Raw genomic sequence first — 14,271 nt, 5'->3', positions numbered from 1 at the left:
TCAGATATCCAAACAAGGTGAGGAGATGCATGGACCTGAAGGACAAATGTCAAAAATATGTAATCATTTACTCAGGGAATTTACAATGAAAATAGAGACCGAAAAGACAGAAGTTTCCCTCCATTATGTAAACAATGCAACTCAACAGCCACACAATGACTTTAACCCTCCTATTGTCTTCGGGACAATTTTGACCCGTTTTCAAGTGTTGCATATGATATAGTAGATGAGAAGAAAATACGACGGTTAAAAATGAAAAATATATGGACAAGCTTTTCAGCTACAGATTCAAAACAATGCGAACATTAAAAGGATTTAAAAAAAACGGCGAAAAAACATTTGATAGCAGAGAGGAACTTTGAACGGATCCTACCTCTACAGATGTCTCTAACTCGTCGAACGGATCAGCGAAGTCTGTTGGACTTTTCCTCAGAGTCTGGTCAGCAGGCAGTGTGTTGTCATTGTAAGAACTCACGAACTTAAAGTCACTGGTTCGAGATCCTGTTGTCAGGTACGCGTCATAATTGCAAGTGCTGCGCAAAGTTCCTGTGCCGTCAACATCTGCGTAATTAGGAGGGAGATAAGCGCTCGGGATGGCAACTGCTCCATCAAACAACAGTCTCGGCTTTCTCCTGCGACAAAACCTCACACCCAGGATGATGATGATGAAGGTCAGAAAAAACGTGCACACTGACACCAGAGCGATGATCAGATAAGAGGTCAGCTTGGAATTCTTTTCATCATAAGAAATGTCCTTCAGTTCTGGCACCTCAGCTAAGTTATCAGAAATAAGTAAATACATGGAACAGGTGGCAGACAGAGAGGGCTGTCCGTTATCTTTCACGGACACAACAAGGTTCTGTTTCATGCTGTCAGATTCAGAAATGTCCCGCTGTGTCCTGATCTCTCCGCTGTGGACTCCGATACTGAAAAGTCCCGGATCAGTGGATTTCACGATCTGATAGGACAGCCAGGCGTTCTGGCCGGAGTCCGCGTCCACCGCGATCACTTTGGACACCAGAGAGCCTCCGTGTGCAGCTTTGGGGACCAGCTCGGTCATGAACGAGTTGCCCTCCGGACCGGGGTACAGGATCTGAGGACTGTTGTCATTCACATCCGATATGAACACACTGACGGTCACGTTGCTGCTCAGCGGAGGAGAACCGTTGTCTCGGGCCATCACGTGGACTTTGAAACTCCTCAACTGCTCATAATCAAACGACCTCACAGCGTGGATCACACCCGTGTCTCCGTTAACAGACACATAGGACGACACCGGGGCACCGTTCACCTCACCAGCTAACACAGAATAAATCACTGTACCGTTTTGTCTCCAGTCGGGGTCTCGAGCAGCAACGGAACATAAAGTGGAGCCAGGTTTGTTGTTTTCTGTCACATATGCGCTGTACGACTGCTCCTCAAACACAGGTGGGTTGTCGTTGATGTCTGCTACAGATAACTGAACACTTTTAGACGAGGACAGAGGTGGAGAGCCCTCGTCAGTGGCACTGATTGTAATGTTGTAATCAGACACGACTTCACGGTCCAGTTGTCCTGTGCTCACCAGAGAATAATAGTTTTTAATAGAAGGAACCAACTTAAAAGGGACGTTTTGCTGAATGGAGCAGCGCACCTGTCGGTTGTTCTCAGAGTCTCTGTCCTGCACGTTAATGATGCCCACCTCTGTACCAGGTGACACGTTCTCAGGTATCGGATTAGTCAGAGTTTTCAGATATATCACTGGAGCGTTGTCATTTATATCAGTAACATCTATTATTACCTTTGCGTACGATGTTAGTCCTAATCCATCTTTAGCTTCCACTCTCATTTCAAAAGAACTACTTTCTTCAAAGTCAATCACACCACTTACTCTAATTTCTCCCGTTTTGGGATCAATCGAGAAAACATTCACATCGTCATCAGATACGTGGCCAAAGTCATAGGTCACATCTCCATTCACTCCTTCATCTGCGTCTGTAGCACTAACATTAATCACTATGGTATCTGGAGGAGAGTTTTCAGGAACACTGGCTTTATAAACCGCCTGGCTGAACACTGGGGCGTTGTCATTAGCATCCAGCACAGTGACGTGTATGACTACTGTACCTGATCTCTGAGGAGAGCCACCATCTAAAGCTGTGAGAAGCAAATCCATCTCTTTTTGTTTCTCTCGATCGAGTGTATTCTCCAATACTAGTTCAACCTTGTTGCTGTCAACAGCGAGAATAAAGTTGTCGTTCTTTTGAAGGCTGTACCTTTGAACAGCATTTTGACCTATATCTGTGTCATGGGCCTCCTCGATAGAGAAGCGGTTACCCTTGTCTGCTGACTCGCTTATTTCCATTTCAATCAAATTCTTTTTGAATTTTGGCGAGTTGTCATTCACATCTTGAACATGAAGACTTAGTCGATGAAGCTCCAAAGGATTTTCTAACACCAGATCTACTTTCACAACGCACGAGGGTTTCTTGCCACAAAGGCTTTCTCTGTCAATTCGCTCCGATGTGATCAAATCTCCGGTACTCAGATTAATGTCACAGTAACGCTTACGAGTCCCCTCAAAATCAACACGGACCTTCCGTGAAGACAAGGTCCTCAGATCAAGACCGAGATCTTTGGCTATATTTCCAATAACAGACTGGCGTTTCATCTCCTCGGGAATAGAATAACTCAGGTCTCCATGAACGAGGTGCAGCGCTACAAGAAAGGAGGCGAAGCGGAAGATCGAACGAAGCGCTGAAAATCCTTTGTCTGCCATCCTTTGAAAAACAAAAAAAACGTCCACGGCTTGTACGAATTACTGTCCTGAATAAAAATACTGCAATCCCAAAACACAGTCAATAACCCAACATTCTGTGACAAGTAACACGACGAAAAACAGTCGTGGAAAGAAGAGGTTCCTCTGATAAATTACGACCGATTTTAATGCAGTAACAGTGGGTGGAGATGTCTGTTCCACTTTTGTGCTGGCCTACAGCGGCACCATGAGTCGTCTTTTTGCAGCTTGTATCTGCATGCACTCTTCTCGACAAAGTTTAGCCCTGCCTTATCTTTAACTCCTTTCATTGTGTGACACATGAACGCCACAATCTAATCTAGAATGTTCAAAGATAAATTAGTAGCTTCTGAATCAGCTTCTGACAATTTTATTATATTTGAACTCATAAAGCATGATAGAAAGTGCACCCGCCAGTACCATGGATAAACTACAGATGCTTCTTGTTGAATATCAATCTGAATCCATTATTTTTATCAATATACACTGTCAGCAGTTTAGTTTATTATATCCATCTGTCAGAGACCAAGTACAAAAAATAATCAAGCACACAAGGAGAAGAGATGTCGTGGACCAGATATGGCTACGGACTCATTTCAATCTGCAGTTCCTGGGTAAGCAGACGCACAAATTAATACAACCAATGCAATTAATACAAATGCAAATGTTTTGATATCATGAAGAGAAAATATGAAAATCTACACGACTGATGTATGACAATGATAATAATGTTGTTGATGATGATGATGAATCTACGAATGAAACCAAATCACAAACATAATATGTTCGAATGTTTGTCTCAAAAAGTTTTATCTGACTTATTATATAATATAATATATATAATATATAATCAAATGCTGCAAATGTATACTTCTATGTCTTATTAATTTGAAGTTCTTCTGTTTTTTGTTTCAAAATGCTTATGATTTATACATCACTGAAGGGACAATTAAACAATTACATTATTATTACTAGTAGCTGTCGTAGTAGCAGCAGCAGCAGTAATAGTGATAACACAAATTCAAAAAATAGGGCTCAAAGAGAAAAAGAAATTCCTGGTTGCACTCGCTGTTTCAGGACCATGGACAGAGAAACAGGATAATCACATGGCAATGTAGGGCTTGTTCTCCAAAAAGATTTTGTCTTCTGATTTACAATTTTATCTCCAGTCAAGGTCCTAAATAGTCACAGAATACTAAAGACTGAGTAAACACAGACCACCATGGAAAGTGTCACACACTGAGAAATATTTATTTTTGGTCTTTCCACTTCATCCTCAACAACAGTCGTATTTACAATGAAACATAATACTCATTGTCAACAAATTAAGTCAGTATTGTCTGCAAATAGTTTCTCTCATCTTAACTTAAAACAACGGACACATTCAACATACTAAAATGTAATCCACTTTCATTTATTATGAAGGCATAAAATTCAGTCAGCAGGACACTAAAACAAATGCAGCCAAGGTCCCGAGGTTCATTTACATATCATTCTACACAGAGTTGTACAAAGAAATGCTAGTTTGAGTCCCTTCAATACTCACAAAACAAAAACAATAAAAATGGATGGATAAATAATAATTCATAAAAATAAACTGTCCTTTATGGCAGAGTGGGGACGATGAACTGAGGAGTCTCATAGCCTGAAGAAAGATGCTGCTCTGCAGTCACTCATACAGAAGTATTGCTTGCCAGGTAGCAACAGGGTGAACAGGCTGTGGCTGGAGCAGGTATTGTCTTTTAGCATCCTTTAGTATCCTGCACATTCACTTCACCTCATCAATATCACTGATGCTTGGTCAATGGGTATTAATGGTGTTCTGGGCAATTTTTATCACCCACAGAGCCCTCCTGTCCTGGGCCACCCTGCTTTCTATTGCTCCTCTGTGAAAGGAATTTTGCCTGCTCAAGTTTCCTTCAGAAACAGTCATATCAGAGCTTTCTTTACCAGGGTGAAGATGTCTGATGTTCATGACCAGTTCTCTGTGATGCTGGTGAGTGCCACAGGTCAGTAGTCATTTAGACTAGACACTAGACTACACTTTTTAGGTCCAGGGATGATGGTGGGTGTCTTGAAGAAGGTGGAAACACTCACCTGTAACAGTGATATGTTAAAAAACATCAACTAGGCTTCATGCCAGCTTTCAGTCTTACTCTGGCGATGTATCCTATGCTTCCTTGTCATCTGAAAGAAAGCAGCTTTTTCGGGTCTGGATAGAGCCCTCACCTCTCCATTCATCCAGACTTTCTGGCTGGGGAATGATTTTATTGTACTTGTGATCACCACATTACCAACACATTTGCTAATCTATGATGTCGCTTCTGATGTATATTCTGCAAGACTGAAGTGCTTCTAATGGGTGGCAGCATCTCTGAACATGTGTAGTCTGTGCACTAGTCCTATAGAGCTACCGTCGTTTTATCTGTCCACACTTGGACACAGTGGGTTTTTTATTATTATTATTAGCTGTGAGTAAGTTTCAGGATCAAGCTCAAAGCCAATCTGCAGAACCAGACAGCATCTTTATTATTCCATGTACCATTTTTCCTTGTCAAAACCCAGCATTGACATTAATCACAATGCAACTCATCTGCTGTGTGCTATTAGCTGCCAGTGTAGTTTCAGGCCGCTCCCCCCAAGCAATGAGTAGAAGCAGGCTACAGAGGTCTGGAAACCTCACTTCTTTCTAATTTCTAACAGCCCCAACAGCTGCTGACTCAAGAAACCTAACTTTAGGCAATTCATCAGATTTTTGATGCACCCTATGGAGCGACAAAAGGCTTGACACAACACATCACACTGGCGGGGAAGAACAGGGTTTTTCACCTGTGTGGTTGCATGCCAACCATGTTTTCTGAGAAGATAAAGTTGCCTGACCCCCACCTGACAATTGTGGCCGAGGACTCCCACTCCTTGCTGCTGCTTACATTGCCAGTATTTTCCACATAGATAACTGGCTTCACTGTGTGTATATTGAGTTTTGCCAAGTGGTAACGCAGTTGGTTAAGCAGGGTCTGGAAGCATAGGCCATATTAACTGCTACTGAATTAATTACAAGACCTCTGTGTAGGTCTTGTAATTAATTGTGATTAAGTGGCATAGCCATGAGGTTGCAGATTGCAATTAACTGAATACCCCTTGCCTCAATCCTCCCTTTACAAGCATGTAGAAGAACCTACGGTGACTGCGAAACTCTTCAAAAACAGTGTTACTCCAAACTGTTTAATTCGACAACTTGCTGTTAAATGCCGATGTAATTTCCTAGAGTGTCAAAAACCGCAACACGCAGCAAACTACACAGCAAACTATCACTTGTCACAGAATTTATCTGGTCTTGATCAACAATATGACACAGCAGACAACTGGTTTCTGTTGTTGCCATTTTTGGAACAACTGGCCAATGTACTGTTAGATTACCTGGTTCTGGAAACTATGACATGAAATTAAATGTAATCTACCATTAGGATTGCTTACTAGCATTAAGCCTCCAAGATGTAAACGAACATCAACTGATCTGCTTCCAGCTCGTCATCACTTCAAATCTTAAGTACCACCAGCTTGCCACCAGTTCCACCATCTTCTCATTGTAACGCCTTTACTCAGCACCACAACCAATCCCTCAGGTTGCACAAAACTTGAAAGCTGCATTGCATTTCTGTGTGCCACGGTACACCAGTCAGAAATTTCTCCATAGTCAATGTGTATACCTCAGTAACTCTACCACTGTGTTCAACTATTTATCTATTCTGTCCTTTTTTAATTTTAATAATTCAACAATTTAGCAACAACTGCAAGGGCCACGTTAACTATTCACCATTTCACCGTCAACAAACTCCAGCAACATCAAAGTGATCACTGAGTTACATTAACATTATACTAATAATGCAGTGACATTCCACTTTCAAGGTGGACAAATATTCGCACAGTGTTTCTGTGGTTATAAATTACTAAAATTAATTTACATTAGTCAGCATCCTTGATTTTATTCTCATGAGTGGGTCAAATGTACATTACTTCTTTGTTGTTGTATAAAGCAAATTCAACTTCATTTACTCACCATTACAGCAGTTCTGAAAGATGAGCATAACAATCCTCTTCAGGTATGTCCAGCATTATCCACAAGCAATGGTTTTCTCTCAGAAAGTAAAGAAACCTAAGAGGAGAATACAATCAGATTTTGTCAGAAATTATGTACTAATTGGATGTGCAGCTTGGTATGAATATTATTAAATTAACTTCTGAATGCATAGTATCAAATCTAGTTCACACACATATTCCCAGACAAAGGTTAGTCACAATGCAGTCAGGATAAAATATTTACCTTTATGAGCATGAATTTTTAACGCACCTCTGCTTCCTTGATGCTATGCGCTTCCAAAGTTACTGACAAAAGTAGTCCCCTTTGCAGAAGAAGAAAAGAAATATAAAGTTAAAACTCAACTACTGTTAACAGAGCAAAATTTCTGTTTAAGTACACTAAACCCTAACAAGAACAAGAACTAATTAGATGAGTGGTTAAGTGTATCTGGCCCAAGCAAACACTGAACAGTGTGTTCAGTGATAGGGTGCAAATAGACAGTTTGAACATTAGGAGCTTGAAAACATCTACTGATCCACATCATGTCGATATAATGATTTTTGTGGCACCGACAGCTCTTCCTGATTTAGAGTAGTAACCAGTCTGTAAGACACACGTTTGCTTCCCTTGTAGTCCTGAATTAATTTCATGTATTGTGATTTTCTGTCTGTTTTGTCATCTTGTAAACCCGTCACCTTGTCACGTAGCTGTTACGTGTGGTTGCGCCATGTTCTGTGGCAATGAAAAAACTCAAGCATACAACTGTACCAACTTTGGGAACGAGAACAGAGCTTCAGTACACATAGATATATCAAGAAAATTAAATTCATGTTACTTACCAGGTTGTCGGTAACTTATCAAACCAGTTAGCATTTGAAGAAAAACGAGACGATAGAAAGCAACAAATGTAGGTTGAATTTCGCAAGCTTAGTACTAAAGCTAGCAACACTTTGACATTATCAAAGTAAGTTTGGTTAAAAAAGGGGGGTTCAGTAGCGACACCGACATGACGTATACATAGGAAATGACGCCGCCGAAAAACTGGGCCATTTAATTTCTCTTTTGGCGCCATGAAGAATCATTTCCTGTATCCGTGTCACGTGGGTTTCACCAAAGGCCCGCCCCTTTAAGAAACGTATCGCGGCGGGTCACTCCAATGACAGAAGTGAACGTGAGCACTGGTTATGACCGTTTTTTTCCGCCACACAGTCACCTCAGCAAATATTGGAACCACATTTTCAGACAGACAAACCAGGAGAAAATTAGCTTTTTTCGAGACCTGTCTGTCGCAACAGCACATTCTTGCAAGATGTGTCTGTCTGCGCAACCTGGAGAACATGAACAAAGTAGGGAGGGTCATTCCGTCCCCATCCAAGTAAAAATATTCAGATTTCAGTTTATCCTTAATTACTCCCGCCATATTAAATCATGTATGTGAATGTTTAGTTTGCCAAGTGCCACATTCATATTTTAAATTTACATTTAAGATGTACATTATCTCACAAATATTTATTTAATTCAACTGCAGAGAGTGTCAGGCCTTTATTTGAAGATAGATAGATAGATAGATAGATAGATAGATAGATAGATAGATAGATAGATAGATAGAGTGGAAACACAAGGGCATGCAAAATAAGAACAAGAACAACTTTCAAGTAAAGAACAGCTTTCAAGTAATAAACAACTGTCAAGTAATGAACAACTTTCAAGTAGAGAACAACTTTCAAGTAAAGAACAACTTTCAAGTAAGGAGGCAAAAATGCAATACAAAATAACGATATAAGAAAAAATAGTGAGATAAAAAACTAAGCTATACAGGATAAACATCTGTCAGTTAAATATGGGCACTGTAGTGCAGTTGTGCAAAATGACAGTGTGCAGCAGTTGGTTTGTCCACACTTAGGTCCAGCATATAGATGTGTGTGTGATAAAGTGAGTGTGTCCATGGTGTGAGTGTGTAGTGAGTCCGGAGTTATTGTGCTGATTATTGCTTTTGTCACCCTCCCCAAAAGGTGTTGAAGATCCGTACGGCGTGGGGGAGGAACGATCTCTTCAGTCTGTCCGTTGAGCAGGACAATGACAGCTGTCTGTCGCTGATGCTGCTCCTCTGCCTGGAGATGGTGCTGTGCAGTGGGTGATCAGGATTGTCTGTTATGGACAAGAGCTTGTTCAGTGACCGTCGCTCTGCCACAGATGTCAGACTGGTAGACGATCTGTAGCAGCTTTTTGCAGATGTTGAAGGATGCCAGCCTTCTGAGGAAGTACAGGCGGCTCTGTCCTTTCCTACACAGAGCGTCAGTGTTGGCAGTCCAATCCAGTTTCTCATCCAGCTGCACTCCCAGATATTTGTAGGTGTGAGCCACCTCCACGCAGTCCCCTTTAATTATGACCGGTTCTGGACATAAGAACCGGTCATAATTAAAGGAGTTCTCCTAAAGTCCACTACCATCTCCCTGGTCTTGGTGGTGTTGAGGAGCAGGTGGTTGGAGTGACACCATGTGATGAAGCCCTTGATCAGTTTCTTATACTCATCCTCTTGTCCTCTCCTGATACAGCCCACTATGGCTGTGTCGTCCACGAACTTCTGTACATGACAGAGCTCCGAGTTGTACTGAAAGTCGAACGTGTACAGGGTGAACAGGACCGGAGAGAGCACAGTTCCCTGCGGTGCTCCATGTGCTGCTGGCCACAGTGTTGGACCTGCAGTCCCCCAGCTTCACATACTGAGGTCTGCCAGTCAGGTGGCATATGTTTGAGATAGGCTTTTATTTCTAATTCCCTTTATATGGTAAGTTATAAGTATAATTTAGGATGAAGCCTCCTTGATTTCCGTTGGCTTTGTTATATTCTTGCTTCTTCATTATGTTGCTGACAGAAACACTAAACTTCCTGTTTGAATTTCAAATTAAAAGCACTCTTGCGTTTTAATGGATGAAATATCTTCATTTCCTAGTAAGGCTTTTGTTGTGAAACACCTCAAGGGCGTGTATTGTGGAAAATTTGTTGACTTGCATTGTTTTGCATATGAAATCTACTTCAAATGCAGCTACTGCCGTCTATGTTACTTCCTAATATGATGCAGAACAACAAAGTGTTGAAAATAGTATGATTATATTGTTGAATTTACAAAGTTAAAGCAATGGGACATTATGTTTACTCAGCATGCACACAATATGAGAGAATTATTATGTGAATTTATTTGTTTGCTTCACTTCCTCAATATTTTGGTCTCCCAGTATAAACTTATCATCTAAAACATTTTTAAAGGAAGACTCTTCATTGACTACGGGACAGCCATTAGTGCCTTTATATGAAAAAGATTGAATTGCATCCAATGTGCATGAACTGTGATAAATCAACAAAGCCTTTGTTGAAAACTAAGTAACTACTTGTGTTTGCTGCTCTCGGGCCCTTAATGTATGTCAGTGACTCAGGAACCTCATACCAGAAATGAGTTGTGTTTTTACAGGAAGAACAAGTGCATGCAGTCAACCATTTCTTAATGTGTCTGTTTGCTCACTAAATTGCCAATATTATTTTATAAAAAAGTCTGTGGGTTTTTACACCAATGAAAATGGACCAGGGAAACCAATGTTTTTTTCAGGTATTTTCAAATTTCTTTTATTCACTGAATGTACTCTAAATGCCCATACGTTATATTACATAACATTACATAATGAAAATTCTCTGTGGGCTGAATTCAACAATCAATGAAAAGATATATCTGGGAAATTAATTTGAATGCAGAACTGAAAATAATTTATCTTCACAACATTCAGTCATCTGTCTATCTATCTATCTATCTATCTATCTATCTATCTATCTATCTATCTATCTATCTATCACAACAAATAATGATACTCGTGATTGTACAATTACAATTGTACAATTAATGACAGTTTGGGAAAAACAACAATTAATATAACCATAGTTAAATTAAATAATAAAAAAAAATACATTCAAAGTTTAATTACACTTTGTTTTAGTACCTTTCCCTTGCTCTCCATCACTTTCTTTCTTTCTGTGAGTAATTCTGAATAGAGTTGAGCCAAAGTTTAAATAGGATGTGTCAAATTGTCTTTCCAATAAACACCTTTTCTCGCTGGTCACTGTTGCCAAATGTGCTGTGATACTTTGGCCAGGAGATGGCGCCTTTCGCTCAGCACTCCTGGAGAAAAAACCCAGCCCTAGAGAGGAACGAATGGAAAAGGACACATGCTGGCATTGTTTAGTATTTAGCATGACAGAAAACATTGTTCTTTTATAACGGGAACCTCAGTATTGACAGTTTCAGGAAATGTCTGACCTTATAAACCAACTAACATCCCTGTCCAAGCCCATGTTGAATTTAATGACTGAAAATGATGGAGCATCTCAGGCAGTGATCAAACTCATCCATCATGCACGCGTAGCATCATGGCAGGGGACATGAAGTCCAACACTCCATCCTGTTACTCTCTTAAACACAGAGCACATACATCTGCTAATGAATGCATTTGTGTGTGTGTGTGTGTGTATGTGTGTATGTGTGTGTGTGTGTGTGTGTGTGTGTGTTTTAGGCTTTTAAAGGCAGACCACTCATTGTTTAGGCACATGGTGGCAGCCTGCATAGTAAACCATCAAGGCATGTGTATTTCACAGCTTTTCATTGCCAGTTCCTCTCGCAGCCTCGTTTTGAGTTACAGCTTATGACATTGAAAATTAAATCATATAGCTCTGTACGGCCTACACTAACAGCACGGGAAAATATATTACAAAAAGAAAGAATGGAAGGAGTAGAGAACACAAGTGGCAATGCATAGCCTAAATATTCTTGGTAGGAAAGGTGCATATTTGCAATGATTTGCTTAAGACAGACAGACATAGATAGATAGATAGATAGATAGATAGATAGATAGATAGATAGATAGATAGATAGATAGATAGATAGATAGATAGATAGATAGAGCAAATCGCAATTGGGGATCAACCTCACAATATTGTCTCATTTGCTACCACAACTTATCATAAGTACTTGTATTTTTTCGCTGAATGCAAACGCCATAAAACAAACATCAAGTCAAATTTGCATTTGCATGCTACTTATTCATTTACCAGTACCAGGCTACCAGGAGGCCAATTGAGATCATTTACATTAATCATGACAGCTTGAAACAGACTTAATTCTCAACCAACTGTCTGTCTCTGTTTCATTAACTTGTTTGCACTTTCCCACTCATACTGTCTCTACAGTGTAATGTGTGAGTGCTGTTATTGCCACAGGCCAAACTTATTGTGCACATTAATCTCTCCATCTTCATCATGGCTGCTTCCAAGTTGCTCCATTTTCCTTCCTCAGCAGAATGATGTTTTTGCTGAGTCACTGCAGCTGGCAACACCACCAGCCAATACATCCACTTAAACAAGTACATGCACACCTCATTTCCAGCATGGCCTGATTTTGCATGTGTTTAATCTGTCTGATCATGTGTTTAAAGACCCTTTGGACAACATTAGACCATTTTGGCTGTTTATATCTCACTATTTGACCTTCCTCTAAACCCATATTGCATAAAAGAAGGTAGACTTATGCACTGCACAATATAGTCATTGTTTATGCTGTGTTTAAACTGGTCTAAATGCGAACTGGACAGCAAAGAGAGTGAGCACGGTGGCTGACCGCTCTGCTTGCATGGCTCTGTTCAGTCTGCCATAATATATATCCATATTCATTAGCGATAGATTCACTGCAGACCAAACACTGCAGGCTACTTTGCTGCACAGTGAGCTCGTTTGCTTGTTTGTTAATTTGTTTGTATAACTTAAATGACTTAAACTCTTAGACTTAAAATCTGAAAGACCAGAGCACACTTTGCGAATGCTCATGGGAATAAGTCACTGTAGGCATGTGCTGAATGTGTGGGTGTTGGTGGTTTTTGTTAAAGTGTTGTTCTTCGATGGATGCGCTGTTCTTAATGTCAGTAAGGAGTCAGCCACACTGTGTGTGGTACTGCATCATCAAATCAGCAGCCGTAGTCATCTGTGCCGCCTGCGGTATATGAAAGGACACACCCTGACCCCATACTGGGCACCCCACTGTTTCAACCCTCCTGTGTTTGCTAAGCATATAAGGCTGTTGCCATAGAGACTATTCCCAAAATAGCGGTAACCATAGAAACCATTTTTGTCTGTCTCCTGGAGAGAAAATAAAGAATAGGATGAAGCTTTTATGCAAGCATTTTTGAAAACATGAACTCCTGAACTTGTCTCACTGCCATCTCACCTCTCTGGGTGTGAGATTAAAGCCAAAACTTGAGAGAGGGAGACTTACATATTTCAAGAGCAGCATCAGTACAAAGACACAAGAACATACAAACACATCTATTTAACAAACAGCCATGACTAACTTCGAAATTTTGTTTATTCTAGACAAACAACCCAACAAAATGAAATATCTGTTGTGATTCCGAGAGCTCTAAATGACTTTTTAGGAAACTATTGAGTGGGCTGTGGGAGTAGATGATTGGATAAAAGTATTGATTATCAATGGTACATTTTATCTAGGCCAGCATGACTGATGTCTCTCTATTGTGATCCTTTTTCCAACAAACTCACCCACTGGGATACAATAAATCTACTTAGCCACTCTATTAAATTATGTTGCTTCTGGAAGCTTCCTTTCACAAGGGACTGTTTGGACCATCTGTGACCATGGCTTTCAACAAGGACAAATAGGGCATCAGTGCTGGGCAGGTCATTCTGCCTGTGTCTCTCATCTGAGTGCTTGTCAGTGCAGAGAAAGAAGTGGGATGTGAGCATGTGTGATAGGTGGGAGCATGCTGTGGATGGTTTATTAGTCCTGACCTGTTTTCTTTCTCCCTCTTACTGATTTATTCTCTCATACTTTTCTGAAGTGTTGCATTGACCCTAAAACTCTCTTGAGAACAAAGGACCCTGCAAAAATATTACTGATTTTTAATGAAGGCTTTCATTACAAAAGGCTAGCCTTTAATTATAAAATAGCCTTAACCATTACACAGTATTTAAAAAATACAGACGTGTAGGCTACTACACTAAATTCTCATTTTGAACATTTCAGTATGTAACATAGACTCATATTAATATCCTGGAGACTTACCCTAACCCTAACCATAACCACTAGTGCACTACTAACACGCACACCCACAAAGACCCCCCAACACAATGAATTCACATTTATTTTTAAGAAAGAAAACTTTATTAGTGATTTATAAACAAAACACAATACCACTGTATCCATTTAGGTAAAATAAAAAAGTCAGAAAATAAATGAAATGAAATAAATGAAATTCACTACTTCACTGTCACAGTTGATTAGCGGGTGTACAAAAAAAAGGTTTTACAACAGATCTGGGCTAGTCCATTTAGGACAGCACATTGCCACCATAGTTCACCA

General features: G+C 40.2%; 1 protein-coding gene across 1 annotated transcript; it reads right to left on the bottom strand.

Annotated features, from left to right (window-relative positions):
* On the bottom strand, positions 1 to 2,758 carry LOC121612066 (putative protocadherin beta-18). Its single transcript, XM_041944810.1, has 2 exons — positions 358 to 2,758; positions 1 to 35 (listed from the first exon to the last, which is right to left on the bottom strand). The coding sequence occupies exons 1-2, from the start codon at positions 2,756 to 2,758 to the stop codon at positions 1 to 3; spliced, it is 2,436 nt and encodes an 811-aa protein (XP_041800744.1).
* Between the last annotated feature and the right edge of the window lie 11,513 nt (positions 2,759 to 14,271).

Source organism: Chelmon rostratus, chromosome 9 (assembly GCF_017976325.1).
Source record: "Chelmon rostratus isolate fCheRos1 chromosome 9, fCheRos1.pri, whole genome shotgun sequence".
In the NCBI taxonomy this organism is placed as follows: Eukaryota; Metazoa; Chordata; class Actinopteri; order Chaetodontiformes; family Chaetodontidae; genus Chelmon; species Chelmon rostratus.
The sequence above is the reverse complement of the archived record's forward strand: the minus strand, read 5'-3'. Positions and strand labels throughout refer to the sequence as shown.